Source organism: Meleagris gallopavo, chromosome 4 (assembly GCF_000146605.3).
Source record: "Meleagris gallopavo isolate NT-WF06-2002-E0010 breed Aviagen turkey brand Nicholas breeding stock chromosome 4, Turkey_5.1, whole genome shotgun sequence".
Classification (NCBI taxonomy): domain Eukaryota; kingdom Metazoa; phylum Chordata; class Aves; order Galliformes; family Phasianidae; genus Meleagris; species Meleagris gallopavo.
In genome coordinates, this window is record NC_015014.2 from 13,493,783 (window position 1) to 13,506,299 (window position 12,517).

The following is a 12,517-nucleotide window of genomic DNA, read 5'->3' on the forward strand; positions in this document are numbered from 1 at the left end:
TTTAAACTTCCACTGGAGTACAGAAATTTTTAATAATATAGCCTAACAGATAAAAATTTTAAAATATGCCACTTCTAGAAATTATATCTCCTAAGAGGAGTAGTTTTGAGTTACCAGTTGATTCTTGACTCAGGTATGGGTATGTGGTTTGTGGCAGAAGTTAGTGGTTGATGTAAAGTGCATGCTGAAGCTGGATGTTTCTTCCGAAACCTGGATTAATCTGGAATCATGCTCTTATTTAATGAATGATTTTTCATGAATAGCTTGTATTTCTAGTGGGAATACAGTTCCTCCAGGTTCTTTCAGCATCTTTTACTGGTCTTGGAATTTGTTTTAGTCGTTCATCCCTTATGTAGATTATTGAATGGGGCTGTTCATGAAAATCAAATAAAGGTTTCTGCTGCTGTAATAAAAGTTATCTAACCTTTGCCTCTTGGAGACTTGCCTGATTTGTCTGTTTCCTCTTTGTGTTTTCTTTTGTTTAATCTGTACTGTATTGCCATCTGCAGCCTGGCCTGTTCCTGAATGTTTGGATAACATTGCCTCTGAAACTTGTGCAGGACTAAAAGTAAAATTTCTGAACAGTTCAGTCTTTAATTTGATAAATAGAAGAAAAGAAACATAACTTGTTATAGGTAATTTATTAAAAAAAAAAGTTAACAAAATAAGATCTTAATATGGTATCTACAGAGGCATTACTTGAATATGTTTTGCTGTTTCTCTTTTGGATACAAAGATAACTCCTGGTTCCAGGCTCATGTGCCTCTAATTATATAGAGTGGTGAATTCCAATTGTAATTGACCTGTGCATAGAGCTTGAACTGAGTATAAACTCCCATACAGAAAGGATTTCCTGTCTTTCATAAGAGGCATCTGCAGAGGTCATGGACAAAACTCAAGTTTAATATGAAACTATGAACCAGTAAGAAGACAGCTTTGGTGACTAGCACGTATGTTTTAATACGGTAGACCACTGCAGTCCCATCCTTCTTACCCTCCTGCTTTGAACTGGTAGTTTTGCTCATTTGTGTCTGCAGTAATTTGGGTCACAGGACCAGCTGGAAGGCTAATTGTGGTCTTGCCTGGAGGAGGGAAAGATAGCACTAAATACTGCCGGAGGGGCAGTCCTACTTCTGCTTTTGTCTTTGCTATATGCTCTTATTCTCTGTGCTAATGCTTATGTTGCTATCTAGTTAGCAGTGTCAGAGCAAAACGAGCTGAAAAATATTTTTCTTGATTTCAACGGGATCTGTAGTGATTTGGCTGCCTACACGTAAGCAGTGTCTAAAAGAAAGGAGTTTGAGATATTCTAGCAGCATTTGTAGGCCCTTAGCTCATGAAAATTTGCCTTAAGTTATCTTTGTATTTTCTCCATTAAACTGCTTGTTTCCACTACATCTCGTTTTCTACTTTTTCTAGAGACTTCTTCCCTTAACCTTGTCCATTAGCCTTTCTGTCATGAAGTCATTCATGTTTACATGAAATATCATTTGGCTTCAGCGTCTCATCTACACAGATGAAAAGAAAATGGGATAGTACAGCACTTCTGACTCAGCTATTGGCAGGGTGCAAGGCTAAAAACACCAATTTCCAAATATGTTCCTAGTGTTTTATAATCCTTACAACCAGAAATTGTACTGTTTTATGAGAACTCCCATCTGCAGAATGTGAAGATGCCATATGGATGACATAAATAATTGGACTTATTTGGCATCCATGCATTAGGAAAATGGTTGCAGCCTTGGTCAATGCTTATGCTGCTGTCAAAAAGAAAGAAAAAAGGCATTAAGAATCATACATGCCTTGGAAATAATTTCTCCCTGATCACTTTGAAATTTGTAACTAATGTACATTTTTACTTGCTAAGTGTTACAATGCTCAGCTTTTTTGGTCATTTACAGCCTATTAAAACATGGTAAGACTTTATAAATTCAGTGCTTTTTTCCAAAATATGTAAAGAGTAAAAATTACTGGCTAATTAATGCTGTGTGCCCTTGTGAGTTATTTTACTGTATTTAATGTAGTGGTATTCCTGTTGGCATTAAAGAATTACCAAGGCAATCACATGAGAGATGCTGGATTAAAACAGTGCTGAATGACAATGTGAAAGTTACATCAGCATTTTTAAGTAGCATTCAAGAATTCAGAGTTGAAGGGAAAAATCATTCTGAAATAGTGTTTGACATTGTATGGTATCAAAACTGTAAACAGTACTTTACTGCTGTTAGAGAGATTTCATAAAAACTGTAAACTGAATATTGGATTGAAATCTTGCATGTTTAATTGTAACTGTATCCTAACAAAAGTGGCAGAATTTGTATGTCTGTGTTTTTGTCTTTTATATAGTTGCTGATGAATGTTATGATTTGAAATGATGTGCAGTTTTGTTTTCTCTGCTCTCTGTTTATAGGAGGAGTTTGGCTACAATGCAGATACGCAGAAACTTCTAGCTAAAAATGGAGAGACTCTTCTCGGGGCTATTAACTTTTTTATTGCCAGTGTGAATACACTGGTGAATAAAACAATTGAGGATACATTATTGACTGTGAAACAATATGAAAGTGCCAGGTAGTTATTCTATGTCTAGCTGTTTTCATTATAAATTAATATTCAGGGAAGAAAAACTTTCTATCAGTTTAGTTCTTGTATTTGAGCAGCTAACCTGTTAGCTGTAAGCCTTGTCAGAATAACACAGTACTCGTATAACTGGGTTTTAATGTTAGCCACCTCATTACACGTCTTCAAGTGTTTTGTAAATGTCCTGTTGTAGGCCTAATTTTACTTCATAGCTTTATTTCTCTCACAAGTCAGTAGCTATTATTCCCGTCTGCTAGCTTACGGTGATTTTCTACACTAAGTAACAGTTCAAGATTAACCATTATATCTCTAGCTAGATTGTGAACCCTAATTAGTGAAATCATCTTTGAATGAAAGCAGTTCATACTGAGCTGCTTTTGATGCCCAGTGCATGTAATTCACACTTCAGTTTTCATGTAGAAGTTGCAAGTATGGTCTAGAAAGGGAAAAATAAAGAGACATTTCTTCATGTGCAAATAATATCTAACGATCAATAATGGGTTTCCTGTCCTGAGTATACTTTACTCTGGATGCAGTGCAGAACTTTAAGCCAGGCTTCCTTCTTCTGTGTGGTTGGAGTTGTGATCTTTATTGATGCTTTGTTCTTTTCTGACTTTCAGGTTCATTAAAGAGTATAGTGTCTTTCTTCTAATTTGCTGAAAGATGTAGTTAATGCATATTTATTTTTGCTATTTTTAAGTCAAAAATTGCTGGTTTCTTGAATTCTGAAGGATTTTTTCTTGCCTTTTTTTCATTGCTGATCTAATGCTTAAGCATTTTTATAAGCAAAGTAGCAAGTTATTGCTTTGATATTTAGTTTAATTTTCAAAAGGCCTGAAAAGTATAATTAACCTCAATGTAAAGAAATAAACTAAAATAAAAATTGGTCCATACATTTTTGAGGCTTTCTCTTGTTATGTTATATGAAATAAATCTTTGATTGGTCTTGTCAGTTATTCTGAATGTATGGTTCTTCCATCCTAAAATAACTTCATGATTTTTTCTTTTCATTCATTAATGAAAGTGTTTTGTTGTGTTGATAAAGCAAATGTATGTTTATATATAACCAGTCTTGGCAGTGAGAGGGTAGTTGACATTTATTTCTGTGCCTCATCTCTCCTCTCTCGATTTGGACTTCAGTATTTGTCAGTTTCCCACTCTTCTGTCAGTTCTTTATTCATCTGTTTCCATTTTGGAAATAATTCATAAATTCTTGAAATAAAGCCTGAATCTCAGTGGCAATGAGAATCAGGAAGAGCCCTGTGAATTCTGTAATTACTGTTATCTCAGAAAACGTATTCTTTTGGAGTGCTTGTGCCACCAGCCCAGAAGTCATTTGTATTAACAGTTTTTAGTTCTGTTACTTCCAGTTTCAGTTTCTATGTGAGAGGGAGTATTTACAAAGCCAGAAATAGGTTGATTTGTTCCTTTAAATTGGCATCTATCACATGTTGATACAATACATTCCATTATTTTAAAACTAGAAGAAAACTATGGGAGGAAGAGCCCTGCTTTGGGCAGGGCTGTCTGTGACCCTGACTGATTTCTGGCTATTGTCAGTTGCTGTACCTGGTCAAGTGCTACATGGCACTGAAGGCACTGAACAAAGGAGCAGTACTCTACAGCAGGACAAGGGGAACAAAAAAAGAGAAAGCTTGTTACTGTGTTTGTCTCATCTATATGTACTAACGTTTTTAAATATAAAAATAGTTTATCTGGCAAGGATCCATTCTTCAGTAGGCTTTTATGTAACAATGGAAAGCAAAAGAGAAATTTAGTGATATACTTACATGAATAATATTCTACAGGTGCTTTTTCCACCTAAAAATGCTTTATATTGATGAACAGAGAACTTAACATGAAATAATTTTGTTAATGAAAATTTACTCAGTGTTTCTAAAGACAATGCTCAATAGAATAAAGAAAAACTTTAAAGTATTCTAAGTACAGGCCTATTCTGATATATTTTTTTCCATTAAAACAAGAGAGAAGGTATGACTGTGTATGTCTTTGTGTGATAAAAGGTACCATCTAACATGGAAGGATATCAAGGAGGCTTAGTTTTAGGTTGTTTTTTTTTTTTTTAGATAGTGATATATGAAGGCTAGATGGGTCAATTAAAATGTTATTAAGCAAGCGCCTATGCGTAACGTGAGTTCCATTTTTACTAGCAGTGCCTAGGACAGAATTTCATATTTTGTGTTTTTTTTTGTTGGCACGTGTTTACTCTTTAATTATTGCTGACTTTGGTAGGTAAATTAGAAAACACTTTTTACCTAGTCTTATTCACAAGCTGGATATAAGCATTCATTGCCGAATTAGCTCCAGTGTTTACTCGAGTAACTCAAGTGTTTATTGTTAAGACTCAGCTCCCTCAGTGGCTGTGTTGGTCCAGTGTATATGATTTCCTATGTAAATTAGATGGACCATCAAGAGTGTATAAATAACATCTTTCGGTTTTTCTTTTCTTAGGGCAGGCAACTTCTAAAACAGTTCTGGGTAGTGAATGCAATTGGAACGTTTTAAAATCTTTGTGACAGTCAGTGAGCCACTGCTCACTTAATGGAAATGTCCAGCTCTTAGTGCTTCTCTTGCTCTTGCTGCAAACTCTTAATGAGCTGACTTAACAACAGAAATATGACAAAAGACTAGTTCTGACTAGATAACTGAGTTAATAAGCTGAGATGTTCCAAGAAAGAACCTGACCACTGAGGCCAGCGCAAAGCAGGAACAGGCTGCTGAAGGAGGGTACTGTCCCTGGAGGTGTTTAGGACCAGGCTGTATGGGGCCCTGGGCAACCTGATCTAGTACTTGATCTAGTGGCTGGCAACTCTTCCTGCAGCAGAGAAGTTGGAAGTTGATGATCTTTGAGGTCTCAAACCATTATATGATTCTATGACAACAAAAGGTTGGAAGCATGTGTGTGAGACAGGAACAGAAGGGCAAGGGTATTTGTTGAGGCTTTTTTATATGATGTACATAAGGGTGTTGTTTTTTCTTCCTCCTATTTATCAAGAAATTTGATAAGTTTCATCACTTTATATTCTATACTTGACTGTGTTGTTAATTTGCTATTGTAATTAGCCCTATGTGTGAAGTCTGTTTTGAGGCACTTAGCCTTTAGATTTTTTCCTACCCCTCTTTCTTCTCAGGATTGAATATGATGCTTATCGAACAGACCTGGAAGAACTTAATCTTGGCCCTCGTGATGCAAGCACTCTACCAAAGATTGAGCAATCACAACAGATGTTTCAAGTGCATAAAGAGAAGTATGACAAAATGCGCAATGATGTATCTATCAAATTGAAATTTCTGGAAGAAAATAAGGTAAGCTTCAACTTCTTCTCGTCTTGTACTTATATTTTGTCCTAGAAGTCTTTGCTTTGCTAAAAATGCTTTAGCTATTTCATCTTAAAATACATCTTAATCTAGAAGTAGAGCAAGCAAAGAAAATAACCTAAATTTTCAGAATTACTGTATCCCCTGATAATATAGTTCTAGAGGAGACAACTTAAAAAGGCCTTAATTAAGTTACTGCAATTACAGATGACAAATCTTAAGACAGTAAGTTTTTTGTTGATAGAGGAGGCTTAATGTGTATTGACACCGGAGGAAAAATGTAATATCTAATCATTAATGAAGGCATATAGCCCCTGATTTAAGATTACAGTAGTATTTACATCTAACAGTGCTGTCCTGGGGGATATGCATCAAGAAATTAAAAAGAGCTGTGAAGAGGTTTCTTCAAAATGAAACTTCCTGTAATAATAAAAAAAAGCTTTAATTGAAAATTGCAGCTTTCTATAGTTAATGCCCTTGCAATTTCCTAATTCTAAACTTTTGAACTGTAGGCTTGAAGTTTTTGTCCCCAGAGGTGTTCATTCCAGCTGTGCCATTTCATCTCTGCGATCCTAATGACAGGACTCTTACCCTCTCTAATTCTGTTTGCCAGACAAAAATACAATTGTCATACAGGACACGCTGTTAAACTGTGCTTTCTTTGGTAACTATGTCCTTCTAAATTGTTTCTAATATTTTTTTTAAAAAATTACATCTTTCAAGATCTGAATTTTGTTCATTAGATTGTTTAGGGAACACCAGTGAAGCTAGCTTCTTACTGACAGTCTTGAATTAGATCAAGCATCCTGTTAACAGTTAGAGCCTACAAATTTTGTTTCTGAAAGACTGTTTTTTCCTTCCTACTGCTTCCCCTCCCTTCCCCCCAAATAAATACAGGAGGGACTGTCACATGCTTAAACCTTTTTATCACTGGTTAACTCTTCTTTGTTTTGGTATTGGAGGTGTCAAAATATTTTCTAATGGGAGCATGTAACCTTGTTCCCAAATAAGGCATAGGAAGGATTTTCTCTGCCTTCAAATATTAACTTAAATATTTCTTTACTAAGAGCTTTACTGAAGTAAATTCCCTTCTGCTGTTTTCTACGTAATTTGTAGAATCCTATATAATTTAAGTTGTGTAGGTTTAACCTTAATTCTAAATCTGTGAGGTGTTTTTTTTTTTCTAGCTTGCATCCGTCTCTGGGTTTTTGTTTTTCTGTTGCCCCAAATGTTTCCTGGGATTCAGTGGGAGGCAGTGGTAATTGAAGTGATATGTTTCTTCTCAATCTGACATCTTTATTCCTTTGTCCAGTGTCAGCCATCTTTTGTCAATATCAATGTAGTGAAGCTCCTGTTAGACCTCATACTGATCCAGCAGCTAGTATTAGTAAATAGAAATGCACAACTGATTGACCATAATACCCATTATAGACACTACTTCTAATTTATAGGCATATATTAAGTATATGCGACTGCTCTTAAGGTTATTACATGTTATGTTGTAAGGAGTATTAAATAGAATCATAGAATCACTCAAGTTGGATAAAACATCAAAGATCACTGAGTCCAACCACGACCTAACCATTAACTTGTACAATCAATAAGAATTAAGTCTAACAGAAATTAACATCTCATTCTTACAATCAGAGATGTTCTACTTCTTCCAAAGGTATGTGATGGCAATTGCTATAATGCCTCATAATTTTAACACCTATATATACAGCATGTGCCTGACTGGAAGGAGGATAGGTATAGTTGCATATGTATTTGTAATACAGCTGCTGCAGCTGGTGGTGTGGTGCGGAGATGGCTTAAACTGAAGACCATATAGGATGCAGATATCCTAAAGGGGGAGAGCAATTTTAATATTGCTGAGCTCTTACAGTGGTCCCAGGAAGGGAATTAGTGGTTATTCTGATACTACTTCCCTAGTAACATGGACTTCCCAATTATTTTGTGTGACCATCCATGGGGCCAGATTTCATTACTGCCATTTAATAGAATGAGAGGTCAAAATAAAGGAAGATCTGACAGACAAAATAATGTTTTATTTGGGCTTTCACGAAAGACTTCATTTGTAGACTGTTTTGGAAAACCCACCACGTTGCAGATTTAATAAATCAACTCAAATAAAGTTATTAGATTAGCTACATCAAACAAGGCATGGCCTTACCAGACTTATGTTACAATATACTAGAATGTGCAAATCTCTAGTTATTAGTATTAATACATTTTGTAAAGGCTCTGAATCAAGAGGTAGGTTGATATTTGTTCAGTAAGAATGGTATGATAGACATATAGGTTTTCTATTGCTGATTTTAAAGCCTTTGGAGTCTTCTATATGCTGATACAAGATTTAGGACAGTACAGTCTCAAGCGTAGCAGCCTTTTTTTTTTTACCTATTGTGCTGCAGAAAATAAGGTGTTGAGAGGGAAGCATGTATGGGGGGAAGAAGATAATATTTTGAAATTGAAATGTTTAGAACATCCAGGGGTGAAAACTCAGTTCCAACCTGTTATCCTGCATACAAAATGTAAAAAATTGCATCTTCTTTTTAGACTACATCTATTTTTTTATCCACAAAGCTCAGTTTTACTTTGAGACTTAAGTTTGCCAGGTGTATTATGGAGGGCTTACTCAGCTTTTAATTAGGAATAAATATGCATATAGTTTATTAAGAGGGAACAATAACTTAGATGAATGTTTGACTGAAAAGGCACGATGGCTTTTTGACAGTCATGTGAACACAAATCAGAAGCTGTATTCTAGCAACTAGAGTTGTTCCCTGGAATGGATGCTACAACTTAATGCTTAACATTTGTTCTTTAGTGCTGCAGTCTAGCAGTGACTTGTAGATTTGGAAGAAAGTGGTCTATTTCTCCTGTCTGTGCCTCTTCGCTGACTGTGCTTTCTCTGTGCTTACGAAAGTGTTTTTGCAGCTGTGCATAGATCCAGGTTAAATCAAATACATTGTTGTCTGGTTAGTTTTAATCTAGATTTGCTCCCTAATCTGAGTGCACGACTGCCTGAATATTTTGCCAATGCAGGGCTATGGAGAAGAATAGTGTGAAAGTAGGAATTGGTGGGCAATTATGGAAATAGAGAAGGCTGAAATTTTTTCAGGGAAATCTGGCCAGACTTGAACTTGGATTCTTGTATTCTAGTTCTCAGCTATGATTTCAGATTTTGTTTCAGAGCACATCAGGTGATCTGAGATATTACAGCTTCCTCTCCTGTCTCAGCTGGCTGCTGCTTCATTGTAGAGCTTAAAGGAGGGGAGTTGGATATATACTTCTTAGTAGAGTGAGAGGTTTTGCTTCTGTTTGCATTTTTGGTGTAGGGTTGTTGTTGTTTTTTTTATTTATTTTAGATATTTAATGGAGATGCCACAGCTATTTTTTAGATTCATTTAGTAATCAGCTTCTGAAGGAGCAGGGAAGGAGCAGTAACATCTTGAGTGAGGGGTCTGGAGCACAGGCCTTATGAGGAGCGGCTGAGGGAGCTGGGATTGTTCAGTCTGGAGGGAGAGGCTCAGAGGAGACATTATTGCTCTCTGTAATTACCTGAAGGGAGGTTGTAGTGAGAGAAGAGGCTGACCCCCAGCTCAAGTAACTAGTGATAGGACTAGAGGGAATGGCCTGAAGTTGTGCAAGGGGAGATTCACGCTGAACATTAAGAAATGCTACTTGTCTGAAAGAATGGTCAGGTGCTGGAATGGGCTGCCCAGGGAGGTGGTGCAGTCACCAACTCTGGAGGTGTTCAAGGAACCTTTAGACTCTCTGTCGTGGGACATGGTTTAGTGAGAACTATTGGTATAGGTGGATGGTTGGACTGGGTGATCTTGTAGGTCTTTTCCAACCTTGATGTTCTGTGATTCTATGAAAAGCATGCATAGCATTTTTACTTGAACATTTTTCTTAAATGAAGGCGATGAAGTACCTCTGTACTAAATTGCATGAACCTCAAAAGAGCATGTTAGTTGAATAACCTGTAAAAGCAAGTACGGTCAACTGGTAGGCATAGAGTAAACCAGACCCAGGGACAGTTTTGCATCCCATCATGATAGGGGTAGACTGTCCCTTTTGGACTGTGTTGATATCGTCGTTCCTTTGGGCTCAGTCAGCCACTCCATTTCTTTGTTCTCTTCCATGTTAACAAACTGGGCTCAAGGTCCTGTAGGCTGGAAATGGGCACAGGGTCACCAGCTTAAGCTGGGGTTCTTTGATGCAAGAGTAGGGCTGTGCTGGGCTGAGAATACATGGTAGGAAAAAAAGAACAAGTTTTGGCTACAGGGAAGAGCTGGAAAGATGGCTTTTCATCGTACTAGTCATTATTCATGTATTTGGATTTACTGATGTGCTATGCTGAAAATGTTCACATTTGTTTGACTTAGACTTGATCAGCTAGCTTAACATTGTAGACTAGATAAGAAGAGAAACAGTGATGTCCTCCAGCTGCTCTTGTGCTCTTCTGCCTGCGCTGTTATTACTGCGAGGAGCTTTGTGTTTCACAACTGCTTTACACGTGTTATAATCGAAATAGTGACCAAGTGCTGTAAATCCTGCATTACCAGAGGTGGACAAGAAGAAATATTGTTGGGAAAGAGCATCAGTTGCTTTTGACTTAGGTATACAAGAGCTAGAAAATACACTTCTTTGTAAGATGGGCAAATAAATGAACTGTATACTTAAATGCATTTATCATGTGCTGTGCTTGGCTTGCGGGTAAGTATATTGAGCAGAATTGTGGCATCTACTTTCAAAGAAGCAAGTATTTGTAATCAATTATTTGATAGTTGATAGCATTATCTGTTTAGTGAATTGCTTTCAGTCCATGTGTGGAGGCTGCTCTGAAAGCAGTGCCTCCTATTTTTTCTGTCAGCTCAGGATGTCAGAGGCTGATGTTGGTGGTATGGCAGTTGAAGCTGAACCTTCCTGCCAGTATCCCATTACATGTTGTTGCTGTGAGACAGATGGCAGCACAGGGGCAGTCTGACAAAATGGTATCTGACACAGAAATGCATATGGTACAAAGATGTGGCATTGAATTCCTGCATGTTGAAGAAATGACACATCAATTCATTGACACTTGCTGAACATTCATGGAAATCAGACAGTGGATGTGAGCACAGTGAGGCAGTGGGTGGTGTGTTTTAGCAGTGGTGACAGCAACATGGAGGTCAAGCTGTGTTCCGGACAGCCGTGTAGATTTTTATGAGTACGGCATGCAGACTCTTGTTCATTGCTGTTGAAAATGCCTTGCTAATAATGGTGACCATGTTGAAAATATTTTTTGTAGCTGAGAATTTGCTCTATCAAACAGTGTTATTGTGCTCTTTGTACCTGTTGTAGTTTCCATGGAAATAAATGGGAGACATTACTCAGAGCAAAGTATGTATGCTGAGTTGGTATTGACTGTAAAGTACGCTTTCAAAATACTGGATCACTTCAACATTAAAGAATTTTGTATTTGCATTTTGTATATCTATTTTTAAACTCGCAGTAAATAACCTTGTATGAAGTCTGAGCATCTCAAATAAGCCTATCTTGTTGTAATGGACATAAAACATACGGTGTCTGAATGTTCATCTTAACAAATGTCTGCCCTTGTCTGCAGGTGAAGGTCTTGCACAATCAACTTGTCCTGTTCCACAATGCTATTGCAGCGTACTTCGCTGGGAATCAAAAGCAGCTTGAACAGACACTTAAACAGTTTCACATCAAATTGAAAACTCCTGGAGCAGATGCTCCATCCTGGCTTGAAGAACAGTAATCAAAGAAGAGGACCCAATGTTAACCTAAAGTCTTTAATAAGAATTAAGGGTTGGGGTTGGAGGACTGTTGTAGTGATTCTTGCACAGAGAGCTTTAATTTTTTTTTCCCTTTTATGACATTGTAAAACTGAATTTGTTGGGAAAATGGGTAACTTTAAGGTAACTAAACATAATTTCTATCATTTCAAATACAGAGCACTCCTTTTGTACGTGAAGGCTGGTGGTTAATTCTGTAGCTGGGATGGGGGGAGAGGGAGGGAGGGGAAAAAAACCTACATGGATTTGCACTGACAAATTATGTTTGTGATTTCTGGTCATTTTGGTGGCTAGTCAGAATATTTCCAAATGGAGATTTATGTGATTTGTACCAACATCTGGTATTTTATAGACAAATATAGAAAACATCTTTAATAATTTTCTTATGACTTTTAAAAAGGAGAGAGTTAAATGAATATTTTGCAAATTAATAATATAAGGCTTGCATGCAGTACATGCGTATAAGGCAGCAGTAGCGGTTGGCTCTGACTAGTGGAATTGCAGCAGATGCCTTTTAAAAAGAGGTACTTTTCCATTATAGAGATAAAAATCAACAACAACAAAAAAAAACCAACACTAAAGCAAGAATCACTGTCAGTCTGAGGCTTCTAAGCACACATCTTTGCTTTGCACCAAGTGGTTTGCTGAGTGAAGCCAACCATATGATGTACTAATCTCATTTAAAATTTTACTTTATGGGAAAAGAAAAAACAACCATACTAGCCTTAAATCACAGATATGTGCCTTTTTATAAGATAATATTTTCAACCAGTGTACATAATGCAAAAACC

The 12,517-nt window shown here is 36.8% G+C and overlaps 1 protein-coding gene across 3 annotated transcripts in view; it reads left to right on the forward strand.

Moving 5' to 3' along the window:
• The window catches only part of ARFIP1 (ADP ribosylation factor interacting protein 1), a 35,245-nt gene extending 22,728 nt beyond the window's left edge, over positions 1-12,517 (forward strand). For all 3 annotated transcript variants that reach the window (XM_010709555.3, XM_003205462.4, XM_003205461.4), the window contains 3 exons: positions 2,411-2,568; positions 5,730-5,904; positions 11,534-12,517. In XM_010709555.3, the coding sequence (XP_010707857.1) occupies positions 2,411-2,568; positions 5,730-5,904; positions 11,534-11,689 (489 nt within the window). In that variant the 3' untranslated portion in view covers positions 11,690-12,517. The remainder of the gene's footprint in view (positions 1-2,410; positions 2,569-5,729; positions 5,905-11,533) is intronic.